Here is a 21,103-nt window from a genome sequence, read left to right on the forward strand (position 1 = left end):
AATGGTAGAAAAAGCTACTTACATCTAGGGCCTTAAAGACAACTACCTGTCTTGAACATAGGTGTCAAATGAAGTATAAAATATACCTCCCTGGATAATTAACAGCCTCACACCAGGTTTATTATCTTACGCAAGTGGATAACCTAAGAGCAGAAGTAACTTCTAGATGAAGGTGGAGAAAAAAAAAAAATCTAAGACGACAGCTATTCACCAGGAGCAGAAGACTGGGGAAGGTCTGAGGCTCTGAGAGAGCATTCTTGAGGCATACAAAATGAACAGAAAACCTTGAGGTTTCTGAATGTTCTATAAGAGATTTAGAAAACTGGCAGAGGTTGGGGGGCTGGGGGAGCGAATTAATGATTCGTATGTAGCAAACACAGGACAAGAAAACAGAGATGAGGAAATGAAAACACATCCAGGGAAAACAAAATTTTCTGGCAGGAAAGAAAAAACAAATACAGTTTACTGCATGGTGTATATACATTGTTTCGTTATACTAGCGTGAACAACAGATAGTCATTGAACTACAATAATCTGTTCAATTATTGTAACTGTAGCAGATGGATGGGGCTGGGAAGGGGTCCCTTGTGTTGGGGAGGCTGTGGGGGTGAAACGTTCATGTCTGGAACTAAAGAAAAAGGAAAAAGATCAGGAAGTAGCAATGCAAGTATGTTATTTATACACACGGGGGTAAACACCAGGTAATTTGGGAAGAACAAGTAACTGCTATTGCCTCTGTGGAGGGCTACATGGGGGCAGATGGGGGGCACTTCTGGGTTTTGTATTCAGCCTGGTCTGTTTCACTCTTTACACTATGGGCATGTATATCTTACATAGAAATAACACGTTCTTCAAAGGAAAATGGATATACACAGTGCCTGGCTCAGAAAACCTCCCATTCAGTTGACATCCTTTGGCTTGGACTTTTTGGCAACAAAGTAAACTGGAGTACTTAAAAGATGTTGGACCTGAGTGTACCCCAAGATGTTCATCATCGAGGCTGCTATTGATGGAAAGCTCACTGCACATCAGGCACAGAGGACTGGACTCCCTACTTCTGAGAACAGCTCAGGCAGGAAGGTACTCGACTGATAGAAGACTGAGACTCAGAAAGAAAAAGTGAGGTGCCTCAGCTGGGACTGAACCCGGGACGATTTGACTGCAAAGCCTGTGTTCTTTAAATACTACACTGTCTGCCCAGAAGGGCTTCTCCAGTGCAGCCTCTGTGATGGGGAAAATGTAACAGATCAGAGGTCATTCTGGGAAACTGAGGCTCGTGGGACACACCCACTGTCCCACGGCTGTTAGGTACGAAAATTAAGTGCAGGAGAATCCTGGTGACTTACAGAGTAAGTGACACCACTGGAAGACACGGGGGATGCCTCGTTGTTGGCAGAAGTGGCCACGGCCAGAGAGGCCAGGGCGGGGAAGAGACTTTCCATCTCAGACTCCTCTGAGAGGTTGTCCTCACTGTCCACACGGCTGTGCTTCCCCACCTCACTGTCTCCCCAGCCCTCCATCGTGGCCCCCTCCTTTCCGGGCAGGGCCACGTCCATGCTGCCAGTGAGGGACATGAACTCGTCCATGCTCTCGTTGGCGAGGAGGTCGCTCTCCAGGCTGTCCTGCATGGCCAGGTCCTCGCGGGGGGCCTCATCCCGGGAGGTGGTGGCCTCACTGCTCTGCCCGTCATCCATGCTGCTGTCCCCAGGTCGAAGCACCAGAGGGGCATTCCGCTGGGCGTCCATGACACCGTCCTCTGTGCTCAGGCTGGGTTCCGAGGGCTCTGAGAGGCCTGAGGAGAAGTTGTGGGATGATGGATGGCCGGAGTCCGGGGAACAGGTGCCATTCACCAGGTTCCCGTTGGGGATCTTGGGCTGTCTCTCCTCCAACCTGCCTTCTGCCTCCACCTGCTCCACTTCGTCCACAGACTCAAACACCTGAAGATGAGGTATGCATACACGGAGAGATTAGGATGCCCACTGCTTCCAGCACCAATCTAAACATCCATCAGCAGGGGGCCGGTTCAAATATGGAACATGCGCGTGGAATACTATACAGTCGGGGAAAGGAGTGGGACGGACCAGGTGTAATGTATGCTCCCGCCGTGGGAAATATAAGAGTGACCTACTGCATGGAAATGCCTAGAATAACCCAGAAAGAAGAAAGCCCTGAAATTGAGGAGTATTAGGGAACCGAAGTAGCAGGAAGTGTACCTTTCATCACAAAAAATTTTTTGCATATAACTTTTTAAAGAAATGAATTTACAACATAGGAAACAGGCTAAAAACAGCATATTATATCCATGTGGTTGATTATTACAGATCAATTTTCCAAAGTAGTTAGACGTAGATGAGACACTATGGAAAAGTCTCTGGGACAAGGGCAAGGATTTATTTGTGGTTCTTTATGTCCTCAGGCCATATCCCGTCAAGGATAGATAGTAGAAGACCATGTTCCAAGGTCACATGAAACATTTCTTCTCTGTGTTTATGTCACCAATATGATCTGTTAATTTCATGTGTTTCTGGTTTAAAATTTTTTTTCTTGGTTCAATTGTTTTAAATTATGTCAATACAAAATTTGCCTAACTCCAGAGTCGGAACTAGGAAACAAGGGATATTCAGGGAAATGTGGCTTCTTTCCCTGTGTCCTCCCCTGCCTCCTGTAGGTAATAATTCTGATTCATTTCTTTCTTTTTCATCCGTTGTTTTTGAAAACAGATATATTAACATTTCCTGTTTTAATGCCAAAGGTGTCACAGTGTGCATGTTTTTTGTGCTTTGCTTTTTATTTAATATTGAGTGGGATGAGTTAACATTTCATAGAATAAAATGGAAAGCTGTGCAACAACATATATAATAGAATTTATGTAGGATTTTCCAAGAATTACCAAACAGTGCAATGTATTGTCTTCATACTGTGTACATACTTGTGTGCATGTAAAGGCAAACAGACGGTCTGGAAGGATACACAGTGAAATGATGACATTTCTAGGGAGGGCAAGTGGGCGTTAGGAAGGGTCAAAGCCAAATTTAGCTCTCTCTGCAATATTTTAATGTTTTACAGGAGGAAGAGATTCACATATTACCTGTGTAACTAAAAACTCCTTTTTTTTAATTTAAAAATTTTTATTTTTTAAATGTTTGTTTATTTTTGAGAGAGAGAGAGAGTGCGAGGAGGGGAGGGACAGACAGAGGGAGACGCAGAATCTGAAGCAGGCTCCAGGCTCTGAGCTGTCAGCACAGAGCCCGATGTGGGGCTCAAACTCACAGATGGCGAGATCGTGACCTGAGGCCGAAGTTGGACGATCAACCGACTGAGCCCCCAAACTCCATTTTTAATGCTAGCATAAAACAAGTGACCTGTAGATGATGGACATCCAATCCCTTTACTCCAAATTGAAGGGGGGGGGGGTGGGGGGGGCACCTCCCCGAGGGTCACCTGTGTGCTGCTGCTGGAGTCACTCTGCAGGCGGACGTGCTGGCGGCCTGAACTGCAGCTCTGGGAGGACTGATAGAAAAACGGGCCAAGAGAGACAGAGACAGAGAGATTGAAGGTGTGCGTGAGGCTGCATCCTGGCTCTGGGGCCCTACACTCAGCTCAGGCAGGGATTCTGTAAGTGTGGCCTCATCTCTGTTCCTGACTTGGGCAAGTCCCCTGTCAGGGCCTCAGCTTCCTATCTGTACCACAAGAATAGGGAGGGGGGCGCCCTCTGCTCCCTGGCATCTCCTCAGGGGCCACAGCAGCCACTGGACCCCCTCCCCCCTACTCTTGCAATCAGAAAACCCACCTTTAACTGCCCTGTCCTCTGGACCTCTGGACAAATATTTAAGATCAACTCAGAGCTCCTGGTACTAATGGCCTGATTTTTTTGTTTTTGTTTTTTTATTCCCCTCTCTGTATACATGCTTTTGCCCTATAGCTTCTAGTTCCCGCCTACTCGGATGCTAGGCTTGGCCACGGGCCCTGCTTCGGCCACCGGGATGTTAGTTAGCAACCTTACCAGGGCAGAGGTTTAACAAGTACTGTGTATTTCCGCTTTGTCTCTTTATGATCTACGTTCACTATGTGAACGTGCCCAGGTCAGCCTGCTGGAGGATGGGACGTGTGGAGCAGAGCCCGGTCGCCTCAGACATGTGAGAGAGCCCAGCAAAGATGAACAAGGCTTTTAGCAGACCAGGCACTGAAAGCAGGCTCAAGAGTGAGCCCAGCCAGCCCCGCTCAGGGCAGAACTGCTCAGCTGAGCCAGACTCAGGAGTACACACGAAGGGCTTTAATGTTAGGAGTCACCGACTTCTGGTGGTTGCTTGCTACCCTAGGCAGTATTATTGTTGGCAATGGATGAGTGTACAAGCACTGGGGAAGAGAATTAATTTTCTTCTCGGCTTCTCCTTTGGGCTGCTAAACTGGAGGTTCTGAGAGGGCAGGTATGTCTGATCTGGTCGCTGGAGTGCTCCTGGCATTCCAGGACATTCCTGACCGTTGTTGGCATGTAGTAGGTACTCAGTGAGCACTGGCTGAAAAAATGGGAGCCTAGCACTGTGCTAGGCGCTTCGTATGCACTACCTCATTTGAGCTGCACACAAACCTCCCCTATCCAAATGGTCGCGCCCTTTTTATAGATGAAGAAACTGAGGCCCAGAAATAAGGGTGCTTGCTTGAGGCCCCAGAGCTAGGAAATGGTGAAGCTAGACTCAAATGCAGGTCTATCAAACTCCACAGTAACCTTCCACCCAAACGCTAGGGGTGAGACTCAGTCCAAAGCTCCAGATACCCAGCCTTCACCATTCCTACAACAGCTAAATGGAGCAGATCCTGGCCTCTATTGCCCCCCCTGTGCTCCCAGATGCGTCCCGCGTGTCACCTCATTGCTGATGGTGGAGTCCCGGTGCATCATCCGGTGCAGGTGGCTGTCCAGGCTGGCCCCTGATGAGCATTTAGCCAAGGCAGCCGCGTGGGATTCCCGCTCCCTCTGCCGCACGATGGCCTCACAGCCCAGCCATTCAGCCATGGTCTGTGCGTAGCATGCGTGAATCTGCTCGTCCACCTGCCAGGGCAGATGCAAGGTCACCCCTGGGGAGAGCCGGCCCAACCCAGAAGAGACTGCCAGCTCTGACCTGGGACCTTGAGCACTGGAGACACCCATTCATCATTCATGGACATCCAACAGACATTGACCGAACACCTACTATGTGCAGGGCCCTGGCTAGGCCCTGGGGATACACAAACGTGCACAAAGCTACTTCTTTCAATGTTCTCTTCCTCTTCTCCCTCCCTCCCTCCTTCCTTCTTTCTTACCTTCCTCCCTTCCCTTCCCTCCTTCCCTCTTCTTCCCTCTTCCTCCCTCCCCCTTCCTTCCTTCCTGTCTTCCTCCCTTCCTCCCTCCCTCCCTTCTCTCCTTCCTTCCCTTCCTCCTGCCTGCCTACCTTCCTTCCTTCTTTCCTCCCTCTCTTCCTATACACATTCAAATACTTGCTGAGCTTCTCCTCTGCCAAGCAGTGTACTAAACCCTGGAGACAGCTGAAGTGAGAAGACTGTTTCTTTCTTATTATTCTTCCTTCCCTTCTTCTTCATTCATTCACTTATCCTTTCAATTTGGGAAGCACCTACTCTGTGCTGGGTACCAAGCCAGAGCAAGACGCTTCACGCCATCCATCTATCCACACACCCAACACATTTACTGAGCGCCTCCCATGTGCCCAACACAGGGCCAGGTGCAGAGGATACAAAGATGAAGAGAACTGACCTCTCCCTTGACTCCAGCAATGGCCTTAGAAAAGGGCTACAGGTTTCAAGCATTTTCCTTGTGGGATTTCAGCAGACAGAAGGGCAACTTGCGTTGTTTCTGTTACATAGCCTGGGTAACTGAGGTTCTGAAACCACCAGAACTCTGGGCACAAATGGGCGTGGACAAGCTGATCTGAGTAAGGGTGTGGAGAGGCTGGAAGGGGAAGAGAGAGGGCAGGGAGCCTGCCTCCTGGCTGGGGGGACAGGGAATCCTTAAGCTTTCCAGGGCTTCTGGAGAGAGGCACGGGGTCCACCCTGCCCAAATTCCTGCCCTTCCTCCCACTGACCTACCTCCAGAAGACTCGTCCAAGCATACATTCCTATTTCCACTGCCTTCCTAGGCGAGGTTCCCATGACCCTGAACCAGGAGGACCCCAGTGGGCTCCTTCCAGGTGCCTGTTTGTCCCAGCCTGGCCCCTCCTTTGCATTTACCCCTCAGCAGACTCCTCTTTGTTTCCTCCCCGGCCCCACCTCTCACTGTTGCCCCCACCTCACTATCCTGTTCCAGCCACCAAGTCCACCGTGCACTTGCCACCCTTTTCCCCACAAACCCTGACACACACACACACACACACACACACACACACACACACACACTGCATCATACACATGTCTCCTCTACCTCTAGGGCTTTGCTCTTGCTGGCCCCTCTTCTGAGAGGCCCTTCCTCACCGCCCTTGCCTGGAAAGCAAGCAGGTAGCCTTCTGCATGGCATAGGTGGCCCTGGTATGCTCTTACAACCCTGGGGTTTGCCTACATCTGACTCTGCACAAACCCCCACTACACTGGCAAGGAACTCATCTAATGCACCTCTGGGTCCCCGGTCCCAAGCACAGGACCTGGCACCCCGGAACTCCGTTCCTGTTTGCCAGGAGCCCACGAGACAGGGGGTGAAGCACGGGAGGGCCTCGTGCTGGTCCTGAGATGATTTCAGACAGTTCACTGGCACAGGGTCTTATCATCTGGAATCACAGTGTGATTTCCATTTTCAGTTCCCCTTCTACTTTTCGGATTACGAGGAAGGCCAGTCTGGTGCTACCGTGCCTTGAACACCTCCAATAACACTTCACAATCCCCTCTTTTAACAAAGAGAGCAGGCCTCAGGCAGGCTACAGCATCTACATGGAACGGAGTTATATCATTTGGTCGTATTCTATTTATTTTTATAGCTCTCCTTCTGTTATGCCAAGTCATGTCAGTCTTCCATTAATGGCAGGGATATGAAATACCTTTTTAAGTAAGTTACATACATTTTGCAGTGAGTCAATTTACTGACAAATATTTAGTAAATAGCACAGGTGGGAAATGGATAAGGAATGTAAAATGCCACCAGGTATCGAAAACGGAGTATGAATAAAACAAGTAGAATGTCGCAATACTTTTTATATTGATTACACAATGAAATGGTAACGTACTGGATATGTTGGGTTAAATAAAATATATCATGAAAATTAATTTCATCTTAAGGAAGTGATGTGGACCCACATGCACACACACACCCACATCCACACACACCCACACCCCCACACACACACATGTGTATGCATGCACGCGAGCCAATGCAGAAGTGACTAAAATCCTAAAGAGGTCTGTGGTGTAGCTAGTGATATTGTGCTGATGCTAACGTCCTGGTTTTGATAATGTGCTACTGCTCTAGGAGGTGTTTCCATTGTGGAAAACTGAGCAATGGGTACAACAGGACCTCTTCATTACAGTTTTTGCAACTTCTTTTGAACTGGGAATGATGTTTAAGAACAATTCAAGGCATTTGTTTCCTTCTACTTTTTAAAATGGGACTATTAAAACACTAACTAAACATTTGTTTGTTTATATTTACTTGTTTAATGTGTATTTATTTTTGAGAGAGAGAGCACAAGTAGGGGAGGGTCAGAGAGAGGGAGACAGAATCGGAAGCAGGCTCTAGGCTCTGAGCTGTCAGCAAAGAGCCCAACGCGGGGCTCAAAGCGCGGCTCAAACCCACGAACTGCGAGATCATGACCCCGGCCAAAGTCAGACCCTCAACCGACTGAGCCACCCAGGTGTCCCATAACATTAACTAAACACTTAAAATTAACACACGGGCTCCAGTCATCAAGACAGTGTGGTATCAGCTAAAGATTTCTCATTACAGGGTGGTATTAGATGAACGGAATGGAACGGAGAATCCACGCTAATATGTCCACCTGAGTGCTGACAAGGGCGCAAAAGCCAGTCAAGAGAGGAAGGCCAGCCTTTCCACCAAACCGTGCTGGAGCAACCAGACATCATAGGCCAAAAAATGAATCTTGACCTAAACCACTCACTGGATACAAAAATGAGCTCAACACGGATCACAGACCTAAATTTAAAATGTACAACTACAGAACTTGATAAAACTTTGAGAAAAGAAACATAGGAGAAAATCTCTGGGATCTAGGGCTAAACATAAAGTTCTTCAACCTGACACCAAAAGCACAATGTATATGAGGAAAAACTGATAAACTGAACCTCATCAAAAATTTCAACATTTGTTCTGTACAAGATCTCATTAGGAGGATGAAAGACAAGGGGCACCCGGGTGGCTCAGTCAGTTAAGCGTCTGACTTCGGCTCAGGGCATGATCTCACGGTTCGTGGGTTCAAGCCCCATGCCGGGCTCTGTGCTGATGGCGTGAGGCCTGCTTGGGATTCTCTGTCTCCCTCTCTCTGCCCCTTGCTCGCTTGCTCTCTCTTTCTTTCTCCCAAAAATAAATAAATAAACTTAAAAACATTACTAAAATCAAAAGAGGGTGAAAAGACAAGACAGACTGGGGAGAAAATATTTGCAAACCATTCACCCAGCAAGGAATAAGTATCAAGAACATATGAAGAGCTCCCAAGTGCAACAGTAAAAACCCAAACGATTCACTTAGAAAAAAGACACGAACGGACATTTCATCAAAGATACACAGATGGCGATAAGCATACAACGCAAAAACGTGCAGTATCACCAGTCATTTGGGAGATGCAAACTAAAATCACAATGACGCATCATTTACCCCTTGCCTGAGTGGCCGACATAAAAAATAGTGACAGGACCAAACCCCGGTGAGGATGCAGGCATGGGTCGCTCATATACTGCTGGTGGGAATATAAAACGGTGCAGCCACTGCAGAAGCTTGGCAGTCTCTTACAAAACTGAACAAGCACGCCATGTGCCCCAGCAACTGTCATCTTGAACGTTTAATGACACCTTATGCTCAAGGGAAAACATGAACGTTCACAGCAGCTTTATTTGTAAAGCTCAAACCGGGAAACGACCCACCTATCCATCAACAGGTGGATCGTCAAACATCCATACCATGGAACACCACAGAACACTTGGCCATGAAAAGGAAAGATTGCCAGAGGATTGTGCTGAGTGAAAAAGTTCATCCCAAAACGTTATATACCATATACTATAGGATTCCATGTATATATGTTCTGGAAATGACAAAACTACAGGAATGAAGAACGTTCTGGTAATGTTGTCAGGTGTTATTAGGCGGGCAGGGAGAACGGAGAGGCTGTGGCCACAAAAGGGCAACAGGAGGACCCTGGTAGCATCAGAAATGTTCAGTTTGTTGACCATGAGAATGATACACAAACTTACTCATGTGATAAAATGTGGAGAGCTACACACACACACACACACACACACACACACACACACACAGACAAATGTCAATGCCCCGGTTGTGATATTATAGTTTTGTAAGATGCTACCGTTGGGAGAAATCAGATAAATCCTGTATTATTTCTTATAGCCATACGTGAATCTATAATTCTCTCAAAATAAAGTTTATTTTACACAATGGCATCTGTGGCTTGTGTTGTATTTCTACCAGGCAGCATTGCCCTGGAGCTTCCTGGCTCCCCCATGTTCCCCTGTGCCATCTTGGTCCAATGTGGAACCAGAACACCTCCATCCCCACAGTACCCAGCTCCTTTTGTTGCCAAAGACCCCACTGCCCATCAGGTGTAACCAACCTCCTTCCTTTCTGTTTCTGTCATCCCGAACTGGTAGTGGCCCAGGAGGAAGGGCCACACGGCCTTGCGGATCTCTGGCTGGATGCCTCCATAGTAGATGAGGCATAGAAGCTCCTGTTCCTCGTAACTCTGTGGTAGGTGGGAGGAAATAAAGGGTCTGGTCAACAGGAAAGGTGGGCTCTGTGACTTGACAGTCCCACTTCTCAGACCTGGTCCTTAGAGATTATGGTGTGAACAAACAAAGCCATATGTTCTGGGATATCCATCATGGCATCATATGAGAAAGCAAAACCCTGGAAATCCCCCAACTGCCTGCCAACGGGGGTGGGAGGGTGGGGAATGGGGCATCCCTACACAGGAATACCAACAGAGAGTAAAAAGGGCGGAAGGTGCATCCATGAGAACTTCAACAAAAAGATGTTCGATGTATATTGTTAAGTGGAAAAAGCAAGGTGGAGAATATATCTAGTGTGAGCCCATTTTTACAAAAAAAAAGGCCAGTATACAATGAGTTAACATTTGTACTTAGCTTTTAGTCAATTTCATGCATTGTGTTTATTTGGCCATACCATCTCAAAGTTATTAACCTTGACTCAGCTCAGAGAAAATTGTTTAAAAGCAAATCAATCCAAAATGAACATTTCCAGCTGGTTCTTCATGCACTAGTAACTTCTGTGCACACGAGGATAACTTTAACAACTGTTTGCTGTATTGTCAAATAGGTTTGCCCTCTTTTTAAAACTCATATTCAGGCAAAGGCTCTGCAGTTGTAATTAGTCACACTGAGGGGACCAGCAGGTCCCATCTGTGTGTGTGTGTGTGTGTGTGTGTGTGTGTGTGTGTGTGTAAAACGCCAATGACTGCTTTTTGAAAAGCCACTCTGAAGGGCAGCAAGGTCCAGTTTCCTCCCACCTCTTTACTGTACATTCTAAAATTACAAGCATATTTCACATTTTTAAGTAGGCTCTACACCCACCATGGGGCTTAAGCTCATAACCTTGAGATCAAGAGCCCCATGGTCTACCAACCGAGCCAGACAAGAGCCCCACAGATTTCCCATCTTAATGCTAGTCTTAGATGTACCTCACCACAATGGCAAAACCAGCCACTCTTTTGTCTCTGTTGGAAATTTTAATTCACCTTCTGCCAACAGCCTTGTCAAAGCAGTTTAAAGATCAGACAACTATTTGTGGCTGAGGCTGTAAATGCTTCATTGAAAATCCACCTGCTTGGGTCCTGGGGCCCACAGCTGGACTCCATTTCCCAGCCTCCTTTGCAGTTGGATGTGGCCATGTGACTAGGTTCTGGCCAATGGGATGTGATAGGATGTGATACAAGCCATTTCCAGGCCAGAGCTTTGAAGAAGGAGGTGTATTCCCTTCAGACTATGTATTTCTGCTCCGCTGCCTGGAGGCAGATGACTATGAGGCCCCCGGGAGGATGGTGGGGCCACAAGAATGAAAGACTCTTGAGCCCCTGGAGGGAGGACAGATGCCCACCCACCAGGAACGCCCACTGAGGACTGAAGAGTGAGCAAGAAATACACCCCATGATGTCAAGCAACTGAAGTAGTTACTGTATTGGTTACTGCAGCTCAGTCCACCCGAATGCAATAATGCAACCAAGAAGGGTAAAAACATGGCCAGTTTGCGAAACTGTTGCAAAAGTGTTAGACAAAAAATATTCACTTTTGACTAATCTATCTTTTCAACCAACTTGTCCTTAGACTAGCACCTCCCAAACTGGGGAGATCACTAGAAGCATTTGGGGAACTTTCAAAAAACAGAAATTCTTGGGCTCCACTCCCAGGGATGCTAAATCAGTAAAGCTGGAGTGGAGCCCAGAAGTCTACAAATCTTTTGAATTCCTCAGGAAATGTGCACTCTCCCAGGCCAGCCGGGATTATGAGCACTAGGACTTTTTGGAAAGTAAACTGGCACATCTATTTAAATTTTAAATGCATATCAATCAATTTTATTTCTAGGAATCTACTCTCGAAATAAAAGCACTAGTCAGAATTATATGTGCTTATAAAGATGTCGACTGAAGCCCTATTTGAAATAATTTTTAAAAAGAGAAAGAGCCCAGGGGCGCCTGAGTGGCTCAGTCAGTTAAACGTCCGACTTTAGCTCAGGTCATGATCTCGCGGTTCATGGGTTTGAGCCCCACATCGGGCTCTGTGCTGACAGCTCAGAGCATGCTTCAGATTCTGTGTTTCCCTCTCTCTCTCTGCCCTTCCCCTGCTCACACTCTCTCAAGAATGAATAAACGTTTAAAAAAAAATTTAAAAAAATAAAAAGAAAAAGAGCCCAGCTGTCTATCATTAGGGGAAGATCTGAATAAAGTATGGTCTACTCATCAACGAAGTGTGAAGGTTCTAACGTTCAACATTTCGCCTAGAGATCTGAAAGACATCTTTGCTATAAAATGAAGCTGTTGCTTAAAATACAAACTCAAGGGTGCCTGGGTGGCGCAGTCGGTTAAGCATCCGACTTCAGCCAGGTCACGATCTCGCGGTCCGTGAGTTCGAGCCCTGCGTCGGGCTCTGGGCTGATGGCTCGGAGCCTGGAGCCTGTTTCCGATTCTGTGTCTCCCTCTCTCTCTGCCCCTCCCCCGTTCATGCTCTGTCTCTCTCTGTCCCAAAAAAAAAAAATACAAACTCAATGTCACCTCATTTTTTTTTGTTACCTCATTTTTAAAAAAATAAGAATTACAGGGGCACCAGGGTGGCTCAGTCAGTGAAGTGTCCGACTCTTGGTTTTGGCTCAGGTCATGATCTCACAGTTCATTTAGGAACATTTAGAAACTGTTCCATATGCTCTCCCCCCTCCCCCTACCCCCCACCCAGTTTCTTGAGAGCCATAAGCCTATCAGCCTAGCCAAGGTTCTGGGAAGTTCTGCAGGATACAGAAAAGCTGATCCCTCTCGTTTCCCAAGCTATTTGACTATGAAACTTTTTTCACACATAAACATCTTCCTTGCAGGGATGTTTGCCTTCTAGTAAGAAAACCTTAGAGATGCGTTTCCAGGTGAAATATCTGATGGGAGGATTCTCAGGTCGTGAGGCCAAGTGGAAGGGTTCTGCACGCTGGGGGGCGGTTTTCTGGGCCCAGCTGCCTCCTCTGACTTAGCTATCATCCTCCTAAGTAGCTAAGTAGTTTCAACCTTCCTGCGGAAGAGACTTACTGCACCTCGTGCAGCACTGTGCATATGTGTGATGCTTAATAAATCCTTGGTGACAGATTCTTTACTCCTTCCAGGAGAGGACCTGCATGCTCCAGCCTCCTGGATCCTCACACCCATGGGCAGAAGGGGGCCGTGGGTTTTAGCACTCTCAAGAAGGGCAGGGCCTTCAGGTGGGGTACACAGACCACCCCTAAGGTGTCACAGCCGCCTTGAGTCCCCGCAAGCAGGTGGGTTCATTGCTCAGATGACAAGACGGTCCCCCCAAGGGCTCTGCCCCACTGCAGGCAGAGCCAGGCCAAGCCTTACTGTGCTGTCCTGAAGGTACTGCTCCCAGATCCTGGCCGTCAGCCCATGTCCGGCATCACAGGGCAAGTCTGGAGACATGATCATGTGATTGACCAGGGCTGACAGGTGGGTCCTCACAGTGGACAGGTGTCTGCAGTAGGCAAGCCCTGGTGAGGGAAGGAGGGAGGGAAAGTGCCATCATCCACCATCCAGCCTGCCTTGCCTTGTCTCATGGATCTCGAAGCGCTGCCCCACCCTGCAATCCTAGTGAACCCTCATGACGCAGAAAGTCCCATCATCCTTCTCTTCCAGATGAGGAAGGCGAGGCTCGGAGGGGTGAAGTCACTTGCCGGCTTGACTGCTTAATAGTTCTGTGAGCCCAGGGAAGTCGGTCACCTTTCTCAGCCCAGGCCACGGTGCCATTACCTCCTCTACCCAGAAGCCAAGGCATTTAATCAATGGGCAGGAGGCAGACAAGGGGCAGGCAGGAAGGAGGCAGGGACTCCACATGCTCTCCAGGCCTCTGGGTGCCTCCGATCCGTAGCAAGAGAGAAAGAGAATGGCAGAGGTGGGCAGCTCTTGTTCACAGTGCAGCTAGATAAAGAAGGCCCTGGGAGACGCGCCTGGTTTGCTTTCAAAGATGGCCCCGCACTCTCACCGAATGCCTGCCAACCTGCCACCCTTCGTCCGCTCCACCCTGGGCACCTGGAGGGCACAGTGCCTGGTACACAGGAGGCACTCAGCAAATGACAGCTTGTGTTTGCTCTGACCATGCCCCCTCCCTTTGGCTGTCCCCTATCAACTCCTGGAGAGGACCCTGGGCTTTCTGGAGCCTGAGGACTCACCCCTCCCAGCAATGAGGAGGAGGAGGAGGAGGAGGAGGAGGAGAAGGATTAGAAAGAGGGGAAGGAGGGGGAGGAGGGTGAAGAGAGGCAGGAGGAGGGGGAGGAGAGGGAGGAGGAAGGGGGGGAGGAGAGGAAGGGGAGGAAGGAGGAGGAGGGGGGAGAAGGAGAGGGAGGGGAGAAAGGAGGAGAAAGAGGGGGAGGAGGAGAGGGAGGGGAGGGAGGAGGAGGAGGGGGGAGGGGGAGGAAGGGAGGGAGGGAGAGGAGGAAGGAAGGGGAGGGGAGGAAGGAGGAGGAAGGGAGGGAGGGGAGAAATGAGGGGAGGAGGGGGAGGGGAAGGAGGGGCCGGGGGGAGGGGGAGGAAGGGGAGGAGGAGATGGCTAACACTGACACACGCATACACTACGTGCCAGGGAGCTGCAAGAGCTCCCATAATACAACTCATTAAATTCTCACAACAACAGTACTCCTGTCTTCTCCATCTTACAGATGAAGAAACTGAGGCACAGACTGCTCGTGTCACCTGCCCAGGTCACATCACCGGGAAGTGCAGAGATGGAATCTGAACCCCAGCTGCCCAGCGCCAGAACTTGGGCTGAGCCATGGCACGTGACAACACTGTTCAAGATCCATCTTGACCCTCGACCCTTTCTCCAGGAAGCTTTTCCATTTGGGTTCCATAAACATGTGTCCACGCTCCCCTGGCTCCCAGCCAGGCCCTGCATCAGGCACTGGGGATGGGTGATAACAGAACAGGCAAAAACCTTGATCCTGAGAGCTCACGTTCTCCCTGCCTCTCCAGGCGCGGGGGGACATGGCCTGAGCTGCTGTTCCGCAGGCCATGCAGGACATAGTAACACTTTTCTGGAATCCCTGAAAATATGTGTTTTATCTCCCCCATCTAGGCTGGGAGGCTGGGGAAATAAAATGTGCTAAGAATCACAGCAGAATGAAAAACAAAAAAAATCAGGCTTTGTGGTCAGTGGGTTAGGCTTGAGCTCTGGCTGTGTCATGTATTAGCAGTGTGACCTTGGACAAGTTACCTTGCCTCCCTGTGCCTTAGTTTCCTCATTTGTTAAACAGAAACCATCGGAATGCCTGTATTTAAATTTTCATTTTTAACTCCGTGGAAAGGGATCAGACCACCTGACTCTTCTGCACACAGGTGAGGGGAACTGACTTTTATTGAGCACCTAGGACGTGTCCTGCTAGGTGTTAGGGGCTCTATACATGCTTCTCATTTAATCCTGAAAACAAGCCCTCTAAGGTGGGCACTGGGGATGCGATGGTGACTAACCAGACCCCTGCCACTGAGAAGCCCCGTTGTTTGCTGTCCTCCCTCAGCACCTAGACACAATTTATCCTCAATCTCTAGATGAGGCTCAGAGAAGTGCATGTACCTACGCTAAAAACAGACACATTTGGGAAATAGGGGAGCAGAGGTTCACGTGCCAGAGCCAGGCACCTTCCCCTCACACTGCTGACATACAACAGGCATTTGATAAATGCCCCCAGAGACCACAATGGCAAGTAAAGCCAATACGCACATCCACAGAAGGCTCTGGAAAGGATCTGGTATTTCATATTGTCACAGAGGAGCTTCAGGGGACCCCTGCAGGTGGAGGAAAAGACGACACTTAGGAAAGACCACACAGAGCCCAGGTTCCCTGGGGAAGCACAGCTTGTTGCCTGTAGGGAGCAGATTAAAACCAGTCAGTTAAGGGGACTGGAGGCGGGGGAACTATTATTTCTACCCATACAGCATCATTGCCACTTCCCCTAGTCTTTGGGGTCACTGCCTCCCCAACACTCTGGACCTGCAGTTTGTATGAGGCTGATTCTACCCAGTACCTGACTCAGGTTGGAATCACAGTCCTTGAATAAGAGGTGGTCACGTGATCCAACCTGAGCCAATGAGAATGAGCCCTGAGACTTTTGTTGGAACTACAGGGAAACAGACCCATTTTTCTCTGTTCAAGCTCCTAAGCCAGAGGGATATAGGACAGTGGCTGCTGGGATCCATTCTTGCCACTCCATAGGAAAGGCCTGCCTGAGAATGAAACCACCACAGAGGCAACCAGAGGCAAGAGTTGAAGAAACAGAGAGATTTCTGTCTTGAGCATCTGGAGCCAACCATGCCTGAAGTCACCACGCCTCTAGACCTCTCCATCCTGTTGCGATTTCCTTTCGTATTTGAACTAGTCTGAAGTGGTTTTTCAGTGACTTGCACCAAGAGTTCTGACTTCTCAAGTGGCCCAGCTGAACCAAACTGAGCCAAACTGCGATTCAGAGTCTGGCTGATTGCAGAGGTGATGCCTCAGAGCTCCTCCTTGTGTGGGGGGGTTTTGGGGGCTGTTTTGGCTGCAAGAGGAGAGGGGAGTAAGGCCCCAGCAGTGTTGGGGAAATCGAGGACTGCTGAAGGGAGTATTGTGCATACTTGCAGAGAACAGGATGGAGGAATAGTTGCATATTTTTCTCAGGACCTCCTGGGGGCCACCCAGCAAAACCCAGGGAGACAGGAAGGAGGCATGGTTAATGTCCTCCAGTTACACGCAGGGAGGCATTAAACACGAAAATAACCCTCACTGTACCCTCAGGTTGGTCGGGTGCAGACTTGCTCAGGTTACCAGGCATTTGTATCCCCATTCTGTGGAGGAGCAAACTGAGGCATGTGTGCTTGGCATTAAGTAATATTTGGTGTCACCGGGCCCTTTAATGGGCAGCAAGCAGAGCCCCGAGCTGACCCAGGACAGACACATAGTACGCATGATAAATAAGCCTTTGCTGTAAGAAGCCACTGAGATAGCAGGACTGTATGTTACTGCAACATAACCTTGTTTATCCTGACCGATACATGTACGGAAGCTCCGCTAGCTAGGACTTCACAAGGCTAGCCTTTGACCCAGACCTGAGTGATTCCGTAGCCTACATCCCTCCTCTGAATTCAGCGCTGGGCAACAAACAGGTGCCTACAAATCTTCTGCAAATCTTTCCATTCCCTCGACCTATGGCGTAAGCCCCTCATACCTCTCATGGTTGCAGCCATTGGTTGAGCCACCATCGGCGGAGCCACTCTGTGAACAGGATGAGCAGGAGGATTTCCGGGGGCTGGGTTGCCATAAGGGTGGTAGGTTGCTCACGGAGACATCCATCAGGTCCTGGGGGGCTGTGGTGGATAGAAGGGATGGGGCAAGAGCCCCAGTTAAATCTATGTGGGTCACGGAAACCTTACCCCGAAGCAAGCAGCTTGCCCCTAGGCCAGCACAGGGATAGGGAAAGACTCTGAATGTGACAGCCAGAAACAGCGACCCCAATCATTATCTGACCCAGATAATGGCCTTTGAGCCCACCTGATCCAATGAAAGCCACCAGCAAGATTTGGGGCCCTTACCAGATGGGAAGTAAAGAAAGGAAGAAAAAGGAAGAAGGCGGGGTGGGGGGTGAGAGTGAGAATAGAAAGAGAGACAGAGAGAGAGAGAGAGAGAGCACATGCCAAGAGCCAAGAAAATAGACCCAGTGCCACAGCAGGAGGCCAAGCCTCACCATGCTGTCATTCAGCTGTCCTTATAGGAGACTAACAAGAAGGAAGAGGGGCCTGCTGGGGGTTTCTGGGCAAGGCTGATGATCCTGAGTCCCCTGGGGTAGACTCTCTGGGAGAGAGAATCTCTAGCAGGGAGGCAGAAGGGAGCCTAACTCAACAGATGAGGCAGGGCACCCAAGGGCAAGGGACCCAGCGGAGGCCCTGCTGATGAGGTTGTCTGCACTGTCCATCAGCCTGAGCCATACAGCTGTTCCATCAACGGGTCTCAAGCAGGCTGGCGACCGCCACCCAGCATCACGCTTGCTGAAAAGCCACATGCCAGTGTCCCACCCCGATCTACTGATTTAAAACCTGCTAGAGAGAGAGCCCTTAAGTCTGTATATCAAAAAGAATTTTGATAACAGCAGCCACATTCGAGAACCAAGAGAGCATGACTGATCTCCTAACACTTGGATATTGGAGAGTCCTGATCAAGTGCTCCCAGGATACAGCACTTAGATTTTCCCTCACTGCCTCCTTTCCCAGCTCCATGGAAACCGTGGCATCTGCGGGGCTGCAGGACCAACACGACAGTGACACATGCGTTACAATTTCTGTCGTTAATTTCCTGGCTTCGTGACAGCTCCAGACAGGTGCAAAAATATTATTTTCTCAAGGACAGGGCTCGGTAAACATTTTCCGTCAAGGACCAGGCAGTCAACACTTTAGGGATTATGAACCATTTGGCTGCGATCACAGCCACTCAACTCTGCCTTCAGAATGCAAAAATAGCCATGCTCAAGATGCAAAGACATGAGCCCGGGTATGTTCCAATAAAACTTTATTTATGGACATTGAAACCTGAATTTCAGATCATTTTCACATCACAAATATTACTCTTTTGATTTTTATCGATTAATAAAAATATGTGGAAACCATTCTTAGCTCATGGGCTGCACAAAATGAGGCTGGCTCCGGCCTGTGGGCCCTAGTTTGCCTAGGAGATTAAGAAGGGTTCACATCGACCCCACCAGCCACACCTCCTCAAGGATGACCGGTAATCCCTGGCCTCTTCCCTTGGGCTGCAAGGTCGGGGGGAGGGGAATGGTTGCTGAGCCCACACTACTTGTCATCAGCGCTCAGTAGCTGACAGGGCCCAGCCCTACCCACTGACAGTATAGAAAGCTGTCTTCACAATGTCACATAGAAAGCTCTTCCCCAAGCTGACTCACAGATGAGCTGGCCAAGAAAGCACAGTGAGCCCCTGTAAAATGTTCTAGAAAAGTGTCCCCAGTTCTCTGCTTCCCTGATCGATTTCAGCAAGCGGTGGCAAGGCTGCCTGCATCCCAGCCCCTCACACTCCACAGGCATCACCAATGGATCCCTTCACCATGGAACCCCTGACTCCCGCACCAGGGAGGCTAGACAGTGTGAGGGCATTGGTCTGTCTCCTGCTTCCCTCGTTGGGACCAAGACTCAAATGACAACATGGCAGAGGTGGCCGGCACCCAGCCCCAGGGTGGGAGTAGCCCAGACGTTACTGGGGGGCTGCTGCTTCAGACCCGGCATGGGGAAGGTGGCGTCCCATCTGGCTTGCGCCCACTGACTGCCCCTGGCCACCACTAGCACCGACCGGCCGGCAGGAACCACCGTCCAGGAAAGGCTCACGGAGACTGGGGGAGTGCTGCCCAAGCGGTCGGGAGCAACTTGAGACACAAAACAGAAAGCACCAGTGAAACGGAATGTCCGCGGTGGGCAGAACACTGACACAGGCGAAGAGCCAATTCCTTAGGGCTGAACCTCTCCCCTGCCCTGCTCCACACGGCTCTGTGTTTATAAAGTGCCTACTATGTGCTGGCTGCTGTGCAGGCACAGGATTGCCCTATCGTCCTCAATCGCCCCGTGAGGCGATTCTGCCCCATTCTGCAGAAGGGGAAACTGAGGCTCAGAATGAGCCCCAGCCCCAGCGGGTGGTAACTGGCGTAACATTCCTTTCTGACTGAGGTCCCCTCTCTTTCCGCCAACAGCTTTCACCTACTGAGTGCAAGTACTACCACTATCCCCTTTTGCAGATTCGGGAACTGAGTCACGGAGCATGGAAGCAGCATGCCCAAGACCGTCCAGCTAACAAACGGTGGGGCTGGGATTCCAACCCAGGGTGTCAGACCCCGAGAGCCTATTCAATAGTCTCTCAACCGACATTCCCCCGACACCACCCTTGCTCTAGACCAGCAGCTGTCCACTGGGGCAATTTTGGCACCTTGAGGCCATCTGGCGACGTCTGGAGACATTTTTGGTTGTCACGACCTGGAAATTTGCTAGATGCTGCTGGCATCTATCTAGTGGGTAGATGACAGGGATAATGCACTAGACCCCCCACCCCCACCCCACCACACAATTATTCAGCCCAAAATATCAACAGTGCTGAGGCCGAGAAACCCTGCCCTAGACCAGCTCTGTTCAACAGGAATCCAACCTGAGCCACATGCTTACTTCAGAAGTTTCTAGAAGCTGCACTAAAGGGGGGGGACCAGATGAAATCAATTTCAACTTTCAACAATAACTTCTGTTTAACTCAGTATATCTGTAATGTTACCATTTTAACGTGTAATCGATATAAAATTACTGAGAAGATATTTTATATTTGTTGGTTGTTGTAAGTCTTCAGGATGCAGTGTGTATTTGACACTTAAGGCACAGCTCCATCCGAACTAGATGCATTTCAAGCGCTCGGGAGGCACGCGTGGCTCACGCCTGCCATCACAGACGGCATAGACAGTCTCAGCAACACAGGAGGATGGAAAGGCCCTCTTCTGACTCCGAAACGGGCTCAATGTTTCAGAACTGGTCTCTGCCTCCTCTGTGCACAAGGACCACGAGACGGAGGCAAGAAGATACTGAAAGGGGGTTTAGAACCATCTATGGCCACATCATCCTGCCCACAGGGGAAAACTCTTCTCCCTTATTATTGAAGGCAGGCATCTGCAAACTTTTTCTATAGAGGGCCAGACATGTAAATATTTTGGGCATTGTGGGCCTACAGTCTTGGTTACAATGATCTCACTCTGCTGCTGTGGTGTGAAAGCAGCCATGGACACACTGTCTGTGAATGCGTGTGACTGTGTTCCAATAAAACTTTATTTACAAAAACAGGCAGTGGGCCGAATTTGGACCACAGGAAGGAGTCTGCCCATTTCTGATTTAGGCACTTCTTCAGAAAGGACTTCATTGTCCTCAAAGGTGAAAACCATAGCTCTGGGGCTCAGGCCCCTGAGAAAATCAACCAAGCAGGGGGCACCATTTCCATGTGGGCTGAATCTGACTGAGTTTGGGCATGAAGGGGTGAAACCACAGTGTCAACCGATCCTGGTCAAAAACAATCTGCATGGAGTGGTTGTGAGAGGTACAAGCTCTGGAGCCAGGACACCTGGGTTCAAATCCCAACCACGCCGAGGATTAGCTGTGTGGCTCTGGACCAGTTTCTTAACCTTTCTGCG

At 49.4% G+C, this 21,103-nt stretch overlaps 1 protein-coding gene across 1 annotated transcript in view; it reads right to left on the reverse strand.

Annotated features, from left to right (window-relative positions):
- The window catches only part of LOC125148788 (small G protein signaling modulator 1-like), a 113,066-nt gene that overhangs the window by 22,241 nt on the left and 69,722 nt on the right, over positions 1-21,103 (reverse strand). Inside the window, 8 exon segments of the mRNA XM_047827054.1 lie at positions 1,347-1,937; positions 3,442-3,510; positions 4,865-5,047; positions 9,774-9,902; positions 13,266-13,411; positions 15,634-15,698; positions 17,114-17,252; positions 19,148-19,312. Coding sequence (XP_047683010.1) covers positions 1,347-1,937; positions 3,442-3,510; positions 4,865-5,047; positions 9,774-9,902; positions 13,266-13,411; positions 15,634-15,698; positions 17,114-17,252; positions 19,148-19,312 — 1,487 coding nt within the window.

Source organism: Prionailurus viverrinus, chromosome D3 (assembly GCF_022837055.1).
Source record: "Prionailurus viverrinus isolate Anna chromosome D3, UM_Priviv_1.0, whole genome shotgun sequence".
NCBI classification, from domain to species: Eukaryota; Metazoa; Chordata; class Mammalia; order Carnivora; family Felidae; genus Prionailurus; species Prionailurus viverrinus.